General features: G+C 55.6%; 1 protein-coding gene across 1 annotated transcript in view; it reads left to right on the top strand.

The window, feature by feature from the left end:
- The window catches only part of CDH22 (cadherin 22), a 69,365-nt gene that overhangs the window by 41,526 nt on the left and 13,604 nt on the right, over positions 1-14,235 (top strand). The window contains exon 7 of the mRNA XM_039249360.1: positions 4,995-5,131. Within this exon, the coding sequence (XP_039105291.1) occupies positions 4,995-5,131 (137 nt within the window). The remainder of the gene's footprint in view (positions 1-4,994; positions 5,132-14,235) is intronic.

Below are 14,235 nucleotides of genomic sequence, written 5' to 3'. Positions count from 1 at the left end.
CCAGGTGGCCCCGGAGCAAGGCTGAAGGGGTGAGGTTTGGCCAGGGAGAGGGCTCTCCAGGTTAGGGTGATGGCGAGCGGCCGGCAGCCGGAACAGAGTCCTGGAGCCAGGAGGTTCCGCCGCGGGGTCAGCCGAATGAGCTCATGTCAGGGTGGGCACTTGAGGACAGAGGGGCACTTGGGACAGGCTGGGAAGGACCTAGAATGTCAGGTGAAGAAGTGGGACTCTGTGCTTCGGCTAAGGAAAGCCTGGGAAGCTTTGGAGGGAGGGAGGACAGCGCTCAGATGGGTTCATCTCTGAGGGACAGACAGGCCCTTGATCAGCCCAGCATAGCCCTGCACCCTGGTGGGTCTCCTTTGAACACTGAAAACAGCAGAGCCCACACAGGACCAGAGGGAGCAAATACCTCATTTCCTCCCAGCTCTCCACACTGGGGTGCAGCGCAAAGTACGTAGGCTCTGGAATCAAAGAGGATCCGGCTCAGAATCCCAGCTCAACTATAGAACCATGGGGGAATCGCTGGACCCACAGCGAGCCCCGATTTTCCCATCTCTAAAATGGGCATCACGATAGTACCTGCCTCATTCATTTATTCAAAAAAAATAGGTATTAAATATCTACGCTGTTCTACTAGGCTCTGTGCTCCGCGCTCCCAGGGCTGGAGGGAGGCTTGCTTGGCACACAGTAGGCCCTCAGGAAATAGACATTAGCATTTTTCTTGTGGCCTGGCCACCCATTTCTATGCTTCATTTTTGCAGCCAGTACTAACCGCATATGAATTCCCAGGCATCGTGTTTGGGCTTTAAGTGTGTGTCTTAAGCAGGGGTGGAGGTGGGGTGGGCCAGTAAGGGCGAAAGAGTCACAGACAGGGTGGAGTGAGCAGAGAGGACTCCCTGGTGGGTAGGGGAGCCCATTTTGCATCTGAAGACATTCTCCCTCCAGTAGCTCTATCCTTCAGCATATTGTACATACATGTGCCTGAGCCCACAGGGGAGCGCCGGGCAGCCGTACACGCAGGGGCTGCAGCCTTCGTGCTTATCATGCCCGTGTGCGCTCTACATGCATATATTCATGTGGAGAAAACCCGCACGCACACCCGGGGCCAGGAAGCAGCACCCTTGACAACAGCAGCATTTGAGGCTGTTCTAGTGTGTGCGAATGTCTGCAGGTGTGCCCGGCTGGCCCTGAGGGGGGCGCTCTTAGGCACAAGGGCCCTGGACCCAAGGAGTCTGGGAGCTTGGCTCTGCCACTAACCAGCCCTTTTGACCCAGGGCAAAGCACCTGGCTTCTCATAGCCCAGTTTCCTCATCTGCAACATAGAGGTGATCATAGCAGCCGGGAAGATTTGAGGAGCTCATGCTTGTAAAGCTGGGTCCGCAGTCTGGCAAAAAGCATCAGAGCTAACCCGTCGGGCATGTGGCAGATGCCCAGTGCTGTTATAAATGCTGTGCTGCTAGTTGCTTGTCTAATCCTCACAGCCACGCAGTAAGCAGTGAGGTAGGTATTGACATTATCTCCGTTTTTAAGAGGAGGGACCTGAAGAACAGAGATTAAGTGATTTGCCTGAGGCCACACAGCTAGATTTCAAACCTAGGCTGACAGGCACCAGATCCGCCCTCCAGACCTCTATCCCCCTTGCACGCGTGCACAAGCATGCACACACACGCGCACACACTAGCTGACACCTACCCACACTCTCGACGCACTTCTCCACCCACACCTGTTCTGGTTCCCCTTCCTGGCCCCGCCCCGTCCTGGCTGACTAAACAAGGTGCAGGACCTTCTAGACCCACAGCTGCCTCCAGCCCTTCTCAGCCCGCTGGCAATACTCCGCCGTCCGCGCAGGGTGCCTCCGCCCCCCCTCCAGGGCACACAGACCACATGCCGGGTGGAAGGGACTCCTGTGTGGACCCCTTACCAGACTGCTCTGAATAATAATTATAATAACAATAGTTCTCTCTCAAGGAGCAATTTTCCTAGAGCTCCGCTAGACACCTCATCCCCCAGCTAGGCATTTAATCCTCCCGGCAACTCGCAAGGTGGGATTATCATCTCCATTTTGCTCAAAATTCAGGTTCAAAGATGGAAGTGACTTGTCAGGGGCATCGTAGCCTTGGATCCACACCCAGGGCTAAGCGGCCGCCTCTGGAGCCTTTTCTTTTCCGGCAGCAAAGCGGTATCACACACACACAGACACACATGCACACACTCACACAGTCAGGTCACACACACACACACACACACACACGGTTTCCACCCACAACGCAGACCAGACGCACAACTCATGCACCTACACGTGAGGCCCACAAGCCTCCCCTCTCCCGCCCCGCAGGTTTGCCAGGCCGCGCTCTCCGCCTCCCGCCGCACCCCTCCACCCTCCCTCCCACTCACTGGCTGGCTTCCTGAGCTGGAACAAAACCACCTGGGCTCAGCCAGCCACGCTGACCTGCAGCCCCAAGTCTTTTGCTGGTTAATGGCAGGTCCCCGCGGTCCGCCCCACGGCCTTGGGGACAGCTGCCTCCACTTGGATTCTGGCCGCCCCCTCCCCCTCCAGGAGGGAACAAAAGAGAAAAGCTGGGAAGAGAGAGAAGAGAGAGGAAGGTGGTCCGAGCAGGAAGGGGAGAAGCAAGAAGGTGGTAGGCATCCTCCTGCAAGCTCTGCCTCACACCAGGCTCCCCCCAGCGATCAGGAGCCCCAGGCTTGGCCCTCTCCTGGACCCCATTCTCCCACCCAGAAAATCTGGAGGAGGCGCCTCCCAGCTGAGCTGACACTCAGAGGTTGGTGCTGCCTCCTCTGGACCCAAACATCTGTCAGGGCCAGGCCGGGGGCAGAGGGGACCCGAGGCTCCGTGCTTTGCAGCTTTGGATGGTTCAACGAGCTAAAAAGAACTCTGGGTATAGAGTCCCAATTTGGGTACAAATTCCAATTCTGTGACAGTCCCTGTGCAATTTTGGGTCATCACTAGCCCACATGGCATCTTTGCATAAATAAGGGAAAAAATCCGTCTCTGAGAAGATACTCCCTCAGCTAGGACACATGGCTTGGCATGCCGAACACTGGTTAGACTTTAACTCCACTTCACCCTTTCGGGCAGGTACCTTTGTGCAGGACACAGCCTGTGCAACCATACATGGCAGTCCTAAGCTTGGCAAGTTTCCACTCTGAGCCTCAGTGTCTTCATCTGCAAAATGGGAGAGAGCTCATCAGCTTCACTGGATGCAAAGCAGGCACCTCATCTTTCTCGTCTGCTTTTTTATCCACATGACCTAGCATAGAGCAGCACAGGGAAGGCACCCAATGCCTAGGCATAAAGGAATGCACAGAGAGATGGTTGAAGGAAAAGCAGGCTACAAACCATTCGGTGCTGTACTAGCGGAAGGAAGTATCGTTGTAGGTCGGAGGCCCCCCCATACACTGTCACCCATGTCAGGAGGTTGGTCAGGGGCAAGGAGGATGTGAGGTTTAGCAGCTTAGGGACAGGAAGGAGAGTTAGCGGGGGCTGGGGAGCCTGGCTGTAATGCCCACTGTCCCCGTATGCACAGCCTTTTACAATTTGCCTTCACCGCCTTCGCCTCCATCCTCATAACTATGCAGAGAATAAGGGCTGTCACCTATACCCAGTCTGGTGAATTAGCTCCTCTAGCCCACGCCAGTGTGAGCTGAGTATAAATCACCCCTTTTCCAGATAAGCAAACAGAGGCCGAGGAGGCCAGTGACTTGCCCAAGGTCACACAGGTAGAGGAAGTAGCTTGGGATTCAAACCCAGCTCTGTCTCAGACCTGTCAGTCCCACTGGGTGTCATTATTCCCGTTTAACAGATGAAGAAACTGAGGCCCGGAAAAGGTTGGTAATGCAGCTAAGCCCCCCTGAAGGGTCGCCTCAGGGCTTTGTGCCTCCGGCAAGGGACGTTTCTGGTGCCCTCACCTCCCTGCGCCTCAGTTTCCCCTCTGGGAGATGGGGAAAGGGTCCCTTTCCACCCTGACGGAGGGGCCCGGTGGCTCAGGCTGAGGCCCGCCCTGCCAGGCTTCTTTGTCCTCGCAGCACAATGCGCCCTTGCTTGGCGTTCGAGGCCTTTGTGGGCCGCGCAGCCTGGCAGCGCCCCCGCCCGCGTTATCAGCGCAGGGAACCGGCGGCTGGAGCTGGCGGGGCCTCTCTGGGCCGCCGCCCGAGACATGTGTTGGACACGGGCCTTTCAGGCCCGGAGCCGCCGCACAAAGGCCCGGGAAGAAGGCGGAACAAAGGGCTTTTTCACGCGGCAACTGAAAAGCCGCAGATTAGCTCGCGCGTGCTGCGCAGGCGGGGAGGGGCCGCGGGCCATTCGCCCCCCATCCCCACGCCCCCCCCGGACCCCTCGCCACCGCACTCGCTCAGCCTGTGTCCCTGGGCTGGGGTCTCCACGCCGACCCCCTCTTACATGCTCTGAACCCCCCTCGGCGCCCCGGGACACGGCCGAGCCCTGAATTGTGAGCCCCGCGTGCGCCGGTGCCACGCTCTGGCTGCTTCCCTGTTCTACGCGTTTGGCACCGTTTGCCATTCTCTGAATAATTCCTGCCCGCCATTCTCGGAATGATTCTTTGCACCTCTGTTCTGTGCCCCTCCCCCCAGTGCCAGCCCGCCCCCTTCGCAAGCCCAATTCTAGGGTCATCTCTTACGGAAAGATAACAATGTGCAGTGAGTGCCAGAGCTCTGTGCCACGGACTTTGCCCACTTCCAGCCCTCACAGCTGTGGGGTGCAAATTATCAGCCCCATTACCCAGCTGAGGAAACTGAGGCTCAGAAAGGTTGAGGGTGCCCACGGTCACACAGCAGGTACCGGAGCAGCAGAGATCCAAACCCAGATCCCTTTCACCCCTCCTCTGTTTGGAAAGGGGTCCTCTGCTCCCGGCGTCTCCCTGGCAGGTGGTCCCTCTCTTAGGGTGGGTCGGAGGGGGCATGGGCATGGGCTCCACCTGACGCCAGGACACCTCCAATCAGCCCCGCCCTGCCTCCCTCAGGTACGCCATTGACCGTGACTCGGATTTGGATCAGATCTTTGATATCGATGCGGACACGGGCGCCATCGTGACGGGCAAGGGGCTGGACCGCGAGACGGCGGGCTGGCACAATATCACGGTGCTGGCCATGGAGGCGGGTGAGCCGGGGGGCGGGGCGAATAGTGGGGGGGGAGGGGCGAGGGCTGAGTGAGGGGCGGGGCTGAGGCGGGGCACAAGGGGAAAGAAACCCGGCACAGACGGCTGGGTTGGCTGGGTTGCGCGAGGCAAAAGCTGATGAGCAGGAACAAAGACGTGGGAAGGATCCCAAACCGAAAGGCGAGAGCCGGTCTTGAAGCTGGCTTCCTTCCCTCAGCATTTATTGAGCACCCACTACATACGAAGCCCTGTTTTAGAGGCTGGGGATACAGCCCTGAACATGACCGAAAGGCTCTTTTCTCTGTGGGGGAGCGCTAGACTGTCAGCAAACTGACACAAAGGGTGTACATGTGTCAGATGTGCGAAGTGCTAATAAGAAACCGGGAAAGAAGGCCAGGGAAAGGGGTTGGGAAGACGAGTGTTGTTCCTCTTAGAAGACGGCCTCTTGAGAAGGAGACATTTCCACAGAGACCTAACTAAAGTGAAGGAGTGAGTCCATACCTGAGAGGAAGAGTGTTCTAAGCACAGAGACCAGCCAGTGCAAAGGCCCTGAGGTGGTAGTTTGCTCAGCACGTTGGAGGAACAGCAAGGAAACCTGCATGGTTGGTGAGAGGCAGAAAGATCAGCCAGATCAGATCTTGACTAGATTCAAGTCCAGAGACTCTAAATGAAGTGGGAATCACCATTTGAGCCAAGGAGGGGTCATTGCCTGACGGGATACCTCTGGCTGCCCTCTGAGAACAGCCTGGGAGCTGAGAGGGAAAGCAGGCGCTCAGCTGGCAGTTAAATGTAATAGTGGCAGAAAGATGATACAATGGCCTGGGCCGGGGTGATAGCCACGGGGGACGTGAGATGTGGTCAGCTTTGGGCGACTGGAAATGGGACCACAGGACCTTCTGACGGCATGACGGACGTGGAGGTAAGAGATGGAGAGGGGTCCAGGGCTACCCTAAGGTGCTTGGCCTGGCATTCGGGAAGAGTGTGTGTGTGTGTGTGTGTGCAGATGGGGAGGAGTGTGAGCTGGGACGGAAAGGGGGGAGGGCCTAGGCATGGGGTCCAGATAAGGAGGGCCATGGAGGTGAGGAGCAAAGAGCACAGGGGTTTCCAGAGCCCCAGTAGAGGGGAGAGCGCAGTTCCGGGCCTCGGAGCAATGCTGCCTGGCCCTGGCCTCCAAGTACCCCCTCAGGCCCCCCCCAGACCCCTCCCAGGCCCCCCCAGGCCCCTCCCTGAGGCCCCAGCGCATCCGCTCTTAAGCTCCATGAGCCACAGCAGAGCTGTCTGTGAGCAGTCATGACACGACAGAAGGACTCAGAGCCTCTGAGCCTCGGGTGGGTGGGTGGGCGGGCGACATTCAGACTTGCCTCTGCACACACCTCGTCCCCGAGCCCCTCCTGGCCGTGTGAGCCCCCCTGCCAGCCTTCCTCCTCCTGCTGGCCCCCTCCCACTTTGCAGGCCCCACTGGCCTGTGGGCCAAGGAAGTCCCTTGGCTGAAGTTCCCTTGGTCTCTTTCAACTTCAGTTTAAAAGAAAATACAAAGCTGGCTCAAACCTCAGCGCCTGCTGCTCCAGAGCCTTTGAATCCACTCCTCCGCCGCTTGAAAGGGAGATAACAAAGGTGGCTGGAGAGGAAGTGGCGGCTGGACTAGCGGGGAGGAGAGCTCCCCCTCCTTACCCCCCTGAACCTGCTCCCTGGGCAGCTGGGGGCACTGGCCTGGCTGCTGGGCAGAGATGCCTCCTCCCCGCCCACAAATGCCTGTCCCCTGCTAGCCTGTCACACTGCCTGATATCCCACTCGTGGGTTAGGCATTGTGCTTCTACACAGTGGGTCTCTTTTCAGAAAGCAGCCAGAGTGGCATACAAAGTCTGCAACGCTGCCATTTCACAGAAGAATGAGGAGGGGACTCTCCCACAAACATTTTACAGTGTTACCCTAATACATATTCTAGGCTAGATGCTTTCATGGGTGGACTTTCATTGAATCACAATCAGTAACCTATCAGCACCCATTCTACTTATGGGGAGATCGAGGCTCAGAGAAGGAACTTGCCCAAGGATGGCAGAGCTGAGATTTGGAGCAAGTCTGCCTGCTTCCCTCTACAACACTGCCACACAGGCTCCTTTTTCCTGGTACGCTCTGCACTCTGAGCCCCAACCCCCTCCTACCCACCAATCCCTAGCAACTGACCATGGGGTAGATGAGGCTCCGAAAGGAGAAGACTGATTACTGGGCTCGATGTCCTCCCCCTCTGAGCTGCAATCAACAACCCCCCTGCCCAACCTTCACCAGGTATTAATCAATGGGAAAATGAATGGCTCCCACTTCACAGAGCTAGTGGGAAGATTCAATAGGATCATGCATGGAAAGAACTTAGCCTAGTACTTAATAAGTGCTCAATTAGTGGTATCTATTGATCTCGTCTCCATGCACTTGACTTAAGCACCAACTCTGCGCAGGGCATTTTACAGTGTTGTGTTCATCGAACGTTCCCACCTACGAGGTGTCAGTTCTGCCCTTATCCCCAACGTGCGGACGAGAGGTGAAATCCTCCGTCCACATTCCCAACCCCAGCCTGTCTGACTTGAAGTCTGGGCTCTCACCCAGTTGCCCCTCAAGTCATGTTTCTTTGGTGTCAGGCACGAATCCAGGAGTGTCACAAATAATCCACCCACTCCAGCTTCTCACCATCTCCGTGAGACCAGGGTAAAATTATTATCCCCACTTTACAGATGAGGAAATAAAGGCTCAGGGAGGAACAGCGATGACCCCATGGTCACAGAGCAAATCCATGCAGGGCCAGGGCTCCAACCCAGACCTCCTGCCTCCCAGCAACCAGCCCGAGTCCCAAGTGCAATGCCAAGGGGTCTGCCTCAAGTGCAATGTCAAGGCGGCTACCCGCCCATGCCTTCCTGCAGAAGCACCCATTGGGTTTCCTCAGAAACCGAGGATGCTGGCAGGGTCACGGTGGCCCCACCTGCTCTGGGCGAAACAAACACGAGGTGACAAGAAGCAGAAGGGAAATATTCATACACAGTGGCAGAGCTTGGTGAGCACCTTGGAGAACACCGCACTCGGTCAGGAGCCACCGCCGCTGTCATACCAGATTACCTCAAAGACTCCCGAGGCACTTAGTATGCCGGCTCCCCTCTCCCCGAACTTCTGAGTCATCCATTCTGCCCAAGCAGACGCTCCTTCCACTGACATTATCTTTAACGTTTTGTAATCATGAAATATTAATGACCGATATTGAATTTAAAGTACAATTTGTGTCTGAATCCTTCGGTGGAAAGGGCAGTTGTAAAGGGACAGTCTTTCAAGAGATGGGGTGCGGACTTGGAAAGCCAGTGCCAGGGATGGGGGTGCCAGCGGCTGCATCCGGCCCCCTCCCCCAGCGTTGTCTGGCCCTACTCCTGGTCTGGATAGGTGGCCACTAGCTGCCAGCAACAGCAGAGGGTTAACCAGATTAGCAAGAAGCTTCCCCAGCTGGGCCACCCCAGCCAAGGCCAAGTACATCTTACGGTGCCCTGGTTTTCCCGTCATGCCACGGAGCGCACGTTATGATTTACATATACGTTCCTGTAGTTAGTCCATCTCTTTTCCCCAGGATGCTGTACCCTCCATGAGGGTAGGCTCGCATCTGCACTTGCCCCTTTCATGCAGGACTGGGACTTAGCAGGTGTGTGTAAATATTTACCCAATGGACGGATGAGTGGGCTGACCCGCCCCGTTAGGAAAGCAGGGTGGCGTGGCTGGCGAGAACTCTGTGCCAGTTGCTGTGTGAGTCTGGACACGTCACTCCCCCTCTCGTTGCCTTAGTTTTCTCATCTGTAAAGTGGCACTGTTGCTAGATGGCTGTAAACATAATAACTTTACAGTACCTTTACAATAATAGAGGCTTCTACTTATTTGACGCTTACGGTATGCCAGACATCATGTCGAAGGTTTCAGATAAAGCATCTCATGTCGTGCACATTTTAATCTGTGTGTGTAAAGTGTCTAGCGTTGTTCCCAACACACAGTACCTGCTATTTATAGCCAGAGAAAGGATCTGAGGGCAGAAGGAATGTCAGAGATGATGGACTCCAGTCCCCACCCCACCCCCGCTTCATAGCTGGGGAGGCTGAGCCCAAGGAAGGGAAGTAACTTACTCAAGTCCACCAGTGAGGCCTTAAGACTCCTAGTCCAGTGCTCCTTAGGAGGACGACAGAGGGGGTTCTGAGGAGGCTGGAGGAAGGAGCAGGGATGGGGGGAAGGCTTGCAGAGGGGTGAGACAGTGCTCAAGGACATGCGCCTCCCCCACATCTACCCTCAGCCGGTGTCTTCTGAGGGCCTCTGGCCACCACCCGTCCCAGGCTGGGACCTGGTGGTGAACACGGCTTGGCCACTGCCTTCAGAGCTCCCAGGGGGCAGGGGAGAGACACGGCAACAGTCAGCTACAGCACAGAGTGGAAGTAAGGGGGTAGTGGGCACTCAGGAGAGCAGGAAGGGACTTGTCCACCCAGAGGGGAAGACGGCAAAAAGCCTTTCCCAGAGCAGGAGACATCTGAGTTGGGTCTAAAGGGCTGAGGAAACAGGGTTTGGATGCTCCAGGCAGAAAGAGCTAGAGGCCTTCTGAAAACAGGGAGACTGAGTGTGGCCAGAGGCTGGGGCTGGGGGGCCGGCTGCAGCAGGTGAGGTGAGGCGAGCATGTGGACACTCACTGGTCCTCTGCAGGAAGGGCCTTGGGTGTCCTGTGTGCAACCAGACATCTCCTGGAGGCCATGGGGGACCAGTGCAGGACCTTGAGCAGAAGAGTGACATGGTCAGATGAGCGGTGGCAACATTCCCTTGGGCTCACGGCTGAACGGGAGGGGGCTGGCCCGGAGCGGGAAAACCGAGGGGAGGCTGTTGTGAGACTCAGGCTTAGGCACGGGCTGGGGGTGTCAGGGCAGGGCCAGGGCAGGGCCAGGGCAGGCAGGCAGGAGCATCGGGGAGCTGAGTCTGGGCAAGAGGCTCGGCACCGCCCTGCACGGGAGGGGCTGCTTGGAAAGGCACTGAACTCCCCATCACCAGAGGTGTGTAAGCCGGGCCTGGGTGCCTCTTGCAGCGGGTGTCTCCCGGAATCCTGTGCTGCCACCTGAGTACCTGACAGGTGCCCCCCGGAAGAAACGTTTTGTGACTTGGAGTCTCCACGACAGGTTCAGCCCTATTTCTCTACCCACCCCATTCCAGGGCTCGTGCTTTACCCCCAAGTCCCCCCTCACCCTTTGAAGGAACACACATCCCTCCCCTCAACAAAGTCAAAGCCTCCAGAGGAGGAAGCCAAAGAGATAAAGTCCCGAGAGAGACAGGGAAGGGTGCCTAAACCTGTCGCTTCCATTAAAGGGGAGGTGGGATCACGCCGGTCAGAGTGGCTAAAATGAGCAAATCAGAGAATTCTAGATGCTGGCGAGGATGTGGAGAAATGGGCACCCTCCTACACTGTTGGTGGGAATGTAAACGGGTGCAGCCCCTCTGGAAAACAGTGTGGAGGTTCCTCAAGAAATTAACAATAGAACTCCCCTATGACCCAGCAATAGCACTGCTAGGAATTTACCCAAGGGACACAGGAGTGCTGATGCATAGGGGCACATGTACCCCAGTGTTCACAGCAGCACTCTCCACAATAGCCAAAACATGGAAAGAGCCTAAGTGTCCATCAACGGACGAATGGATCAAGAAGATGTGGTTTATCTATACGATGGAATACTACATGGCAATGAGAAAGAATGAAATCTGGCCATGTGTAGCACCATGGATGGACCTTGAGGGTATTATGCTAAGTGAAATAAGTCAGGCAGAGAAGGACAGATACCATATGTTTGCACATATAGGAGGATTAGGAGGAACTTAACGGAGGACCATGGGGGAGAAGAAGGGGGAAAATAGTGGGGGAGAGGGAGGGAGGCAAACCATGAGAGACTCTTGAATGCTGAGAACAAACTGAGGACTGATGGGGGTCGGGGGAGGGGAAGGGGGGTGATGGGCATGGAAGAGGGCACTTGTGGGGATGAGCACTGGGTGTTATATGGAAACCAACTTGACAATAAACTATTTGTAAAAAATAAATACATAAAATAAAGGGGAGGTGGGACAGGGCAGGGGGTGCAAGGACTCCGCTTTTGACAGCCCTGACACCCCCCCCCAGCACCCCCGCTTGCTCACCCAGCCCCCTAACGGGTCTGCGTGCTTGTCTTGGCGGGCGGGTAATTGGGATGATAAATCTTCCTGCCCAGCTGGCCAGCTCTAATCAGAGCCTGGTGTTTGGATGCAATTTAATTCTCTCGAGAGTGGGAGGGGCTGGGGGGACTGGAGAAGAGGGTCCGGCTCTGCTGCCCACCCTCCCCCACAAGTGAGTGGGAAGGAGGTGCCTTTGGGCTGCCCCCTCACCTTTCTCCCTCCCCCAACCCCTGTTCCCTCCCCCCTCCTCTCCCTGCCCGTCAGTCCCTCCCTCGGCCCCCTGACTTCTCACTCTCTCTGTGACAGCCAAGAACTCCAGAGTGCAGCCCCATTTGTTTTACTGATGAGAAGACCTCAGTCCAAAGAGAGAGGGAGGAACAGGGTCACACAACTTGACTGTTTCCCAGATGGAGAGACCCTGGCGGCGGGGGAGGTAGCCCCCACCCAGTCACTCCATCCAAGGAGGCCTTGGTCACTGCCTGTGGCCTCCCCAGCATCCCAGCTTAGTCAGAGATGCCATAGACAATGGAATCCATTCATTCGACCATCTTTATTAAGCACCTACTATGTACCATGCACATCGCGGTAAACAAAACAGAAATTCTGCTTACCATCCAGTGGGGGAGATTGGTGAGGCGCAAGTCGAGCAAGTAGAAACATAGGGGGTGTTGGGTAAGCGTTATGGAGAGAAAGCAGGGAAGGGGGTGTCTGGTGGGATGGCAAGGGGCACATTTAAATCCGGCCATCAAGGAAGGTGTCTCTGAAAAGGCATCTGGGCAAAGAACTGAAGGATCAAACTTGGAGCAGAGCTAAAGAGGGGTGAGGGACAAAGCCAGAGAGATGAGAGCAGAAAGTTTGTGTGCAGCCTGCGAGCATGTAGGACTTGGGTGTGTATTCTGATGGCCCAAGACTGAGGCAGTCAGGGAGAGCTTCCAGGAGGAGGCAGAGACATTTGTTTAGGACTTTGAGGCAAGTAGGACTCTGACAGCTAAAGATGGCAAGAAAGGCAGTACCATCTGGCGACTAGAACCCGCCTCCCCTTTGGAACCAGACCCAGGCTCGATCCCAGATTGATCACTTGTTCCCTAGGAGAACTTGGGCAAGTTCTTTACCTCTCTGAGTGGGTTCCTCATCAGTAAAATGCCAATAATACTAGTCTCTACCTCCCACAATGGTTGGCAGGATGAAATGGGGCCACACAGACCCTGACCCACAGCGCATGCTCCGTATGTGTTTGCTGATGTCTTTCTGGGAAGGATCACATTCCTAGGGGTGCCCTTCACAGTTACCAGGCCAGCTCCCATCTCCTCTTCCCTTCCCAGTGGCCCCCAGCCCTCCAAGCCCAGTTTGGTTCAGAGGAAGTAATCAGGTGAAGGGGAGGGGAGGGGAAGGGAACAGCACCTCCCCGGAGGAGAAGGGCGGGCTGCAGATCATGAGACCCCTGGGATCTTCCTTGGAGGGGACCAGGGTCTCATGACCTGCAGCCCACCCTTCCCCTCCGGGGAGGTGCTGTTCCCTTCCCCTCCCCTCCCCTTCACCTGATTACTTCCTCATTGGATCTCAGCCCAAAGGTCACTTACTTCAGGGAAAACATCCCTGCACCCACCCTGCTCCTGGACCTTTATCTCTTAGCTCTTATCGGAGTCCGGAGTGATGTCTGTCCCTGCCGCTAGACTGAGGGACCACGTTGGGCTTGTTCACTGTTAAGTCCTCGACACAAAGGAGGCACTCAATTCATAATTGTCAGCAAAACCTGGAAGTCTCAGCTCCAAACCACTCAGTCCAGTCCCCTGTATATTATACATCAGGGGCTCTGAGGCCCAGAGAAGGAAGGAGTCCCGCCCACGTTGCACAGCAGTTCTCCTGCCCCGAGTCCAGTCTCTTCCTGAGGCACCCACTGGACTGTCCAGCCTCTCCGGCCGCTCCGGCCCCCAAGGCTTCCCCTGCCACCATCTGGGATTCATAGCGAGCTAGCTCAGGGAGGAAGCACCAGGCCGAAGCACATTTAATTTTCATTTAGGAATCGGTTAAGGCTGCAGGCCTGCTCAGCTCTGGGCTGTCAATCAGCCTTCCTCAAGGCTGCATCAATTAGTTTAAAAATATTGAATGCAATTTTGCCTGACACAACATATTGCAGCTACTGCAAAATATAATTTATTTTAGAAGAAGAAATAATTAAACTAATTTGCATGTCAGTCAGCTGAACTTAGATGCCAAGAGGGGGGTTGGGCCCCCTGGGGAACCGAGGGACCTGCTGCTGTGTGTTGGGGAAGGTCAGCGTGGGCTTGGCTCTGAGCAGTAGTTGTTGCTGGATGGACACATATGCAGGCTGCAGGAGGGTCCGGCGGCCTTGCGTCTAGACTAAGCGCTGGCCCAGGTCCCAACCCAGCTCTGCACTGACCCACCTGTGGCTCTGGACAAAGTCCTGGCCCTTGGTTTTCTCATCTACAAAATGGGTTTAGCAAGACCTCCTTTATAGGTTGTTTTGAGGATCAAATGAGGTCACAGATAAGAAAGTTTGTTATACACTGGAAAGTCCCTGCGCAGAAGTGGAGATTAACTGATGGATTCTTTGTTTGATTCCAGAAACATTTAAAGTGGTAAAATTATGAATTAATTAGTAGCAATGATCACAATGATGCTAACTGTAATCAGGAGGGGTTTGGAGAAAGTCCACCAGAAGTAAAACGTCAGATTGGACTCCCCCACCTGCCAGTCACCCGGGGGCAATGGCTGGCAACACTTGATTCACATTAGATGCCTGGAGCTGTTAAAAAAACAACAACAACAACAACAACAATAAAAAACCTTAAGCCTTGGACATAAGTGTGCTTTAAAGGCTTCCCAGGCAATTCTAATGTGCAGCCAGGCTGGAGGCCGCTGTGATGTCATGGGCACCGGCGTCTGACTG

Source organism: Hyaena hyaena, unplaced genomic scaffold, assembly GCF_003009895.1.
Source record: "Hyaena hyaena isolate Hyena2069 unplaced genomic scaffold, ASM300989v1 scaffold_335, whole genome shotgun sequence".
Taxonomy (NCBI): domain Eukaryota; kingdom Metazoa; phylum Chordata; class Mammalia; order Carnivora; family Hyaenidae; genus Hyaena; species Hyaena hyaena.
Note: the sequence above shows the minus strand (reverse complement) of the source record. Positions and strands in the feature narration are given on the sequence as shown.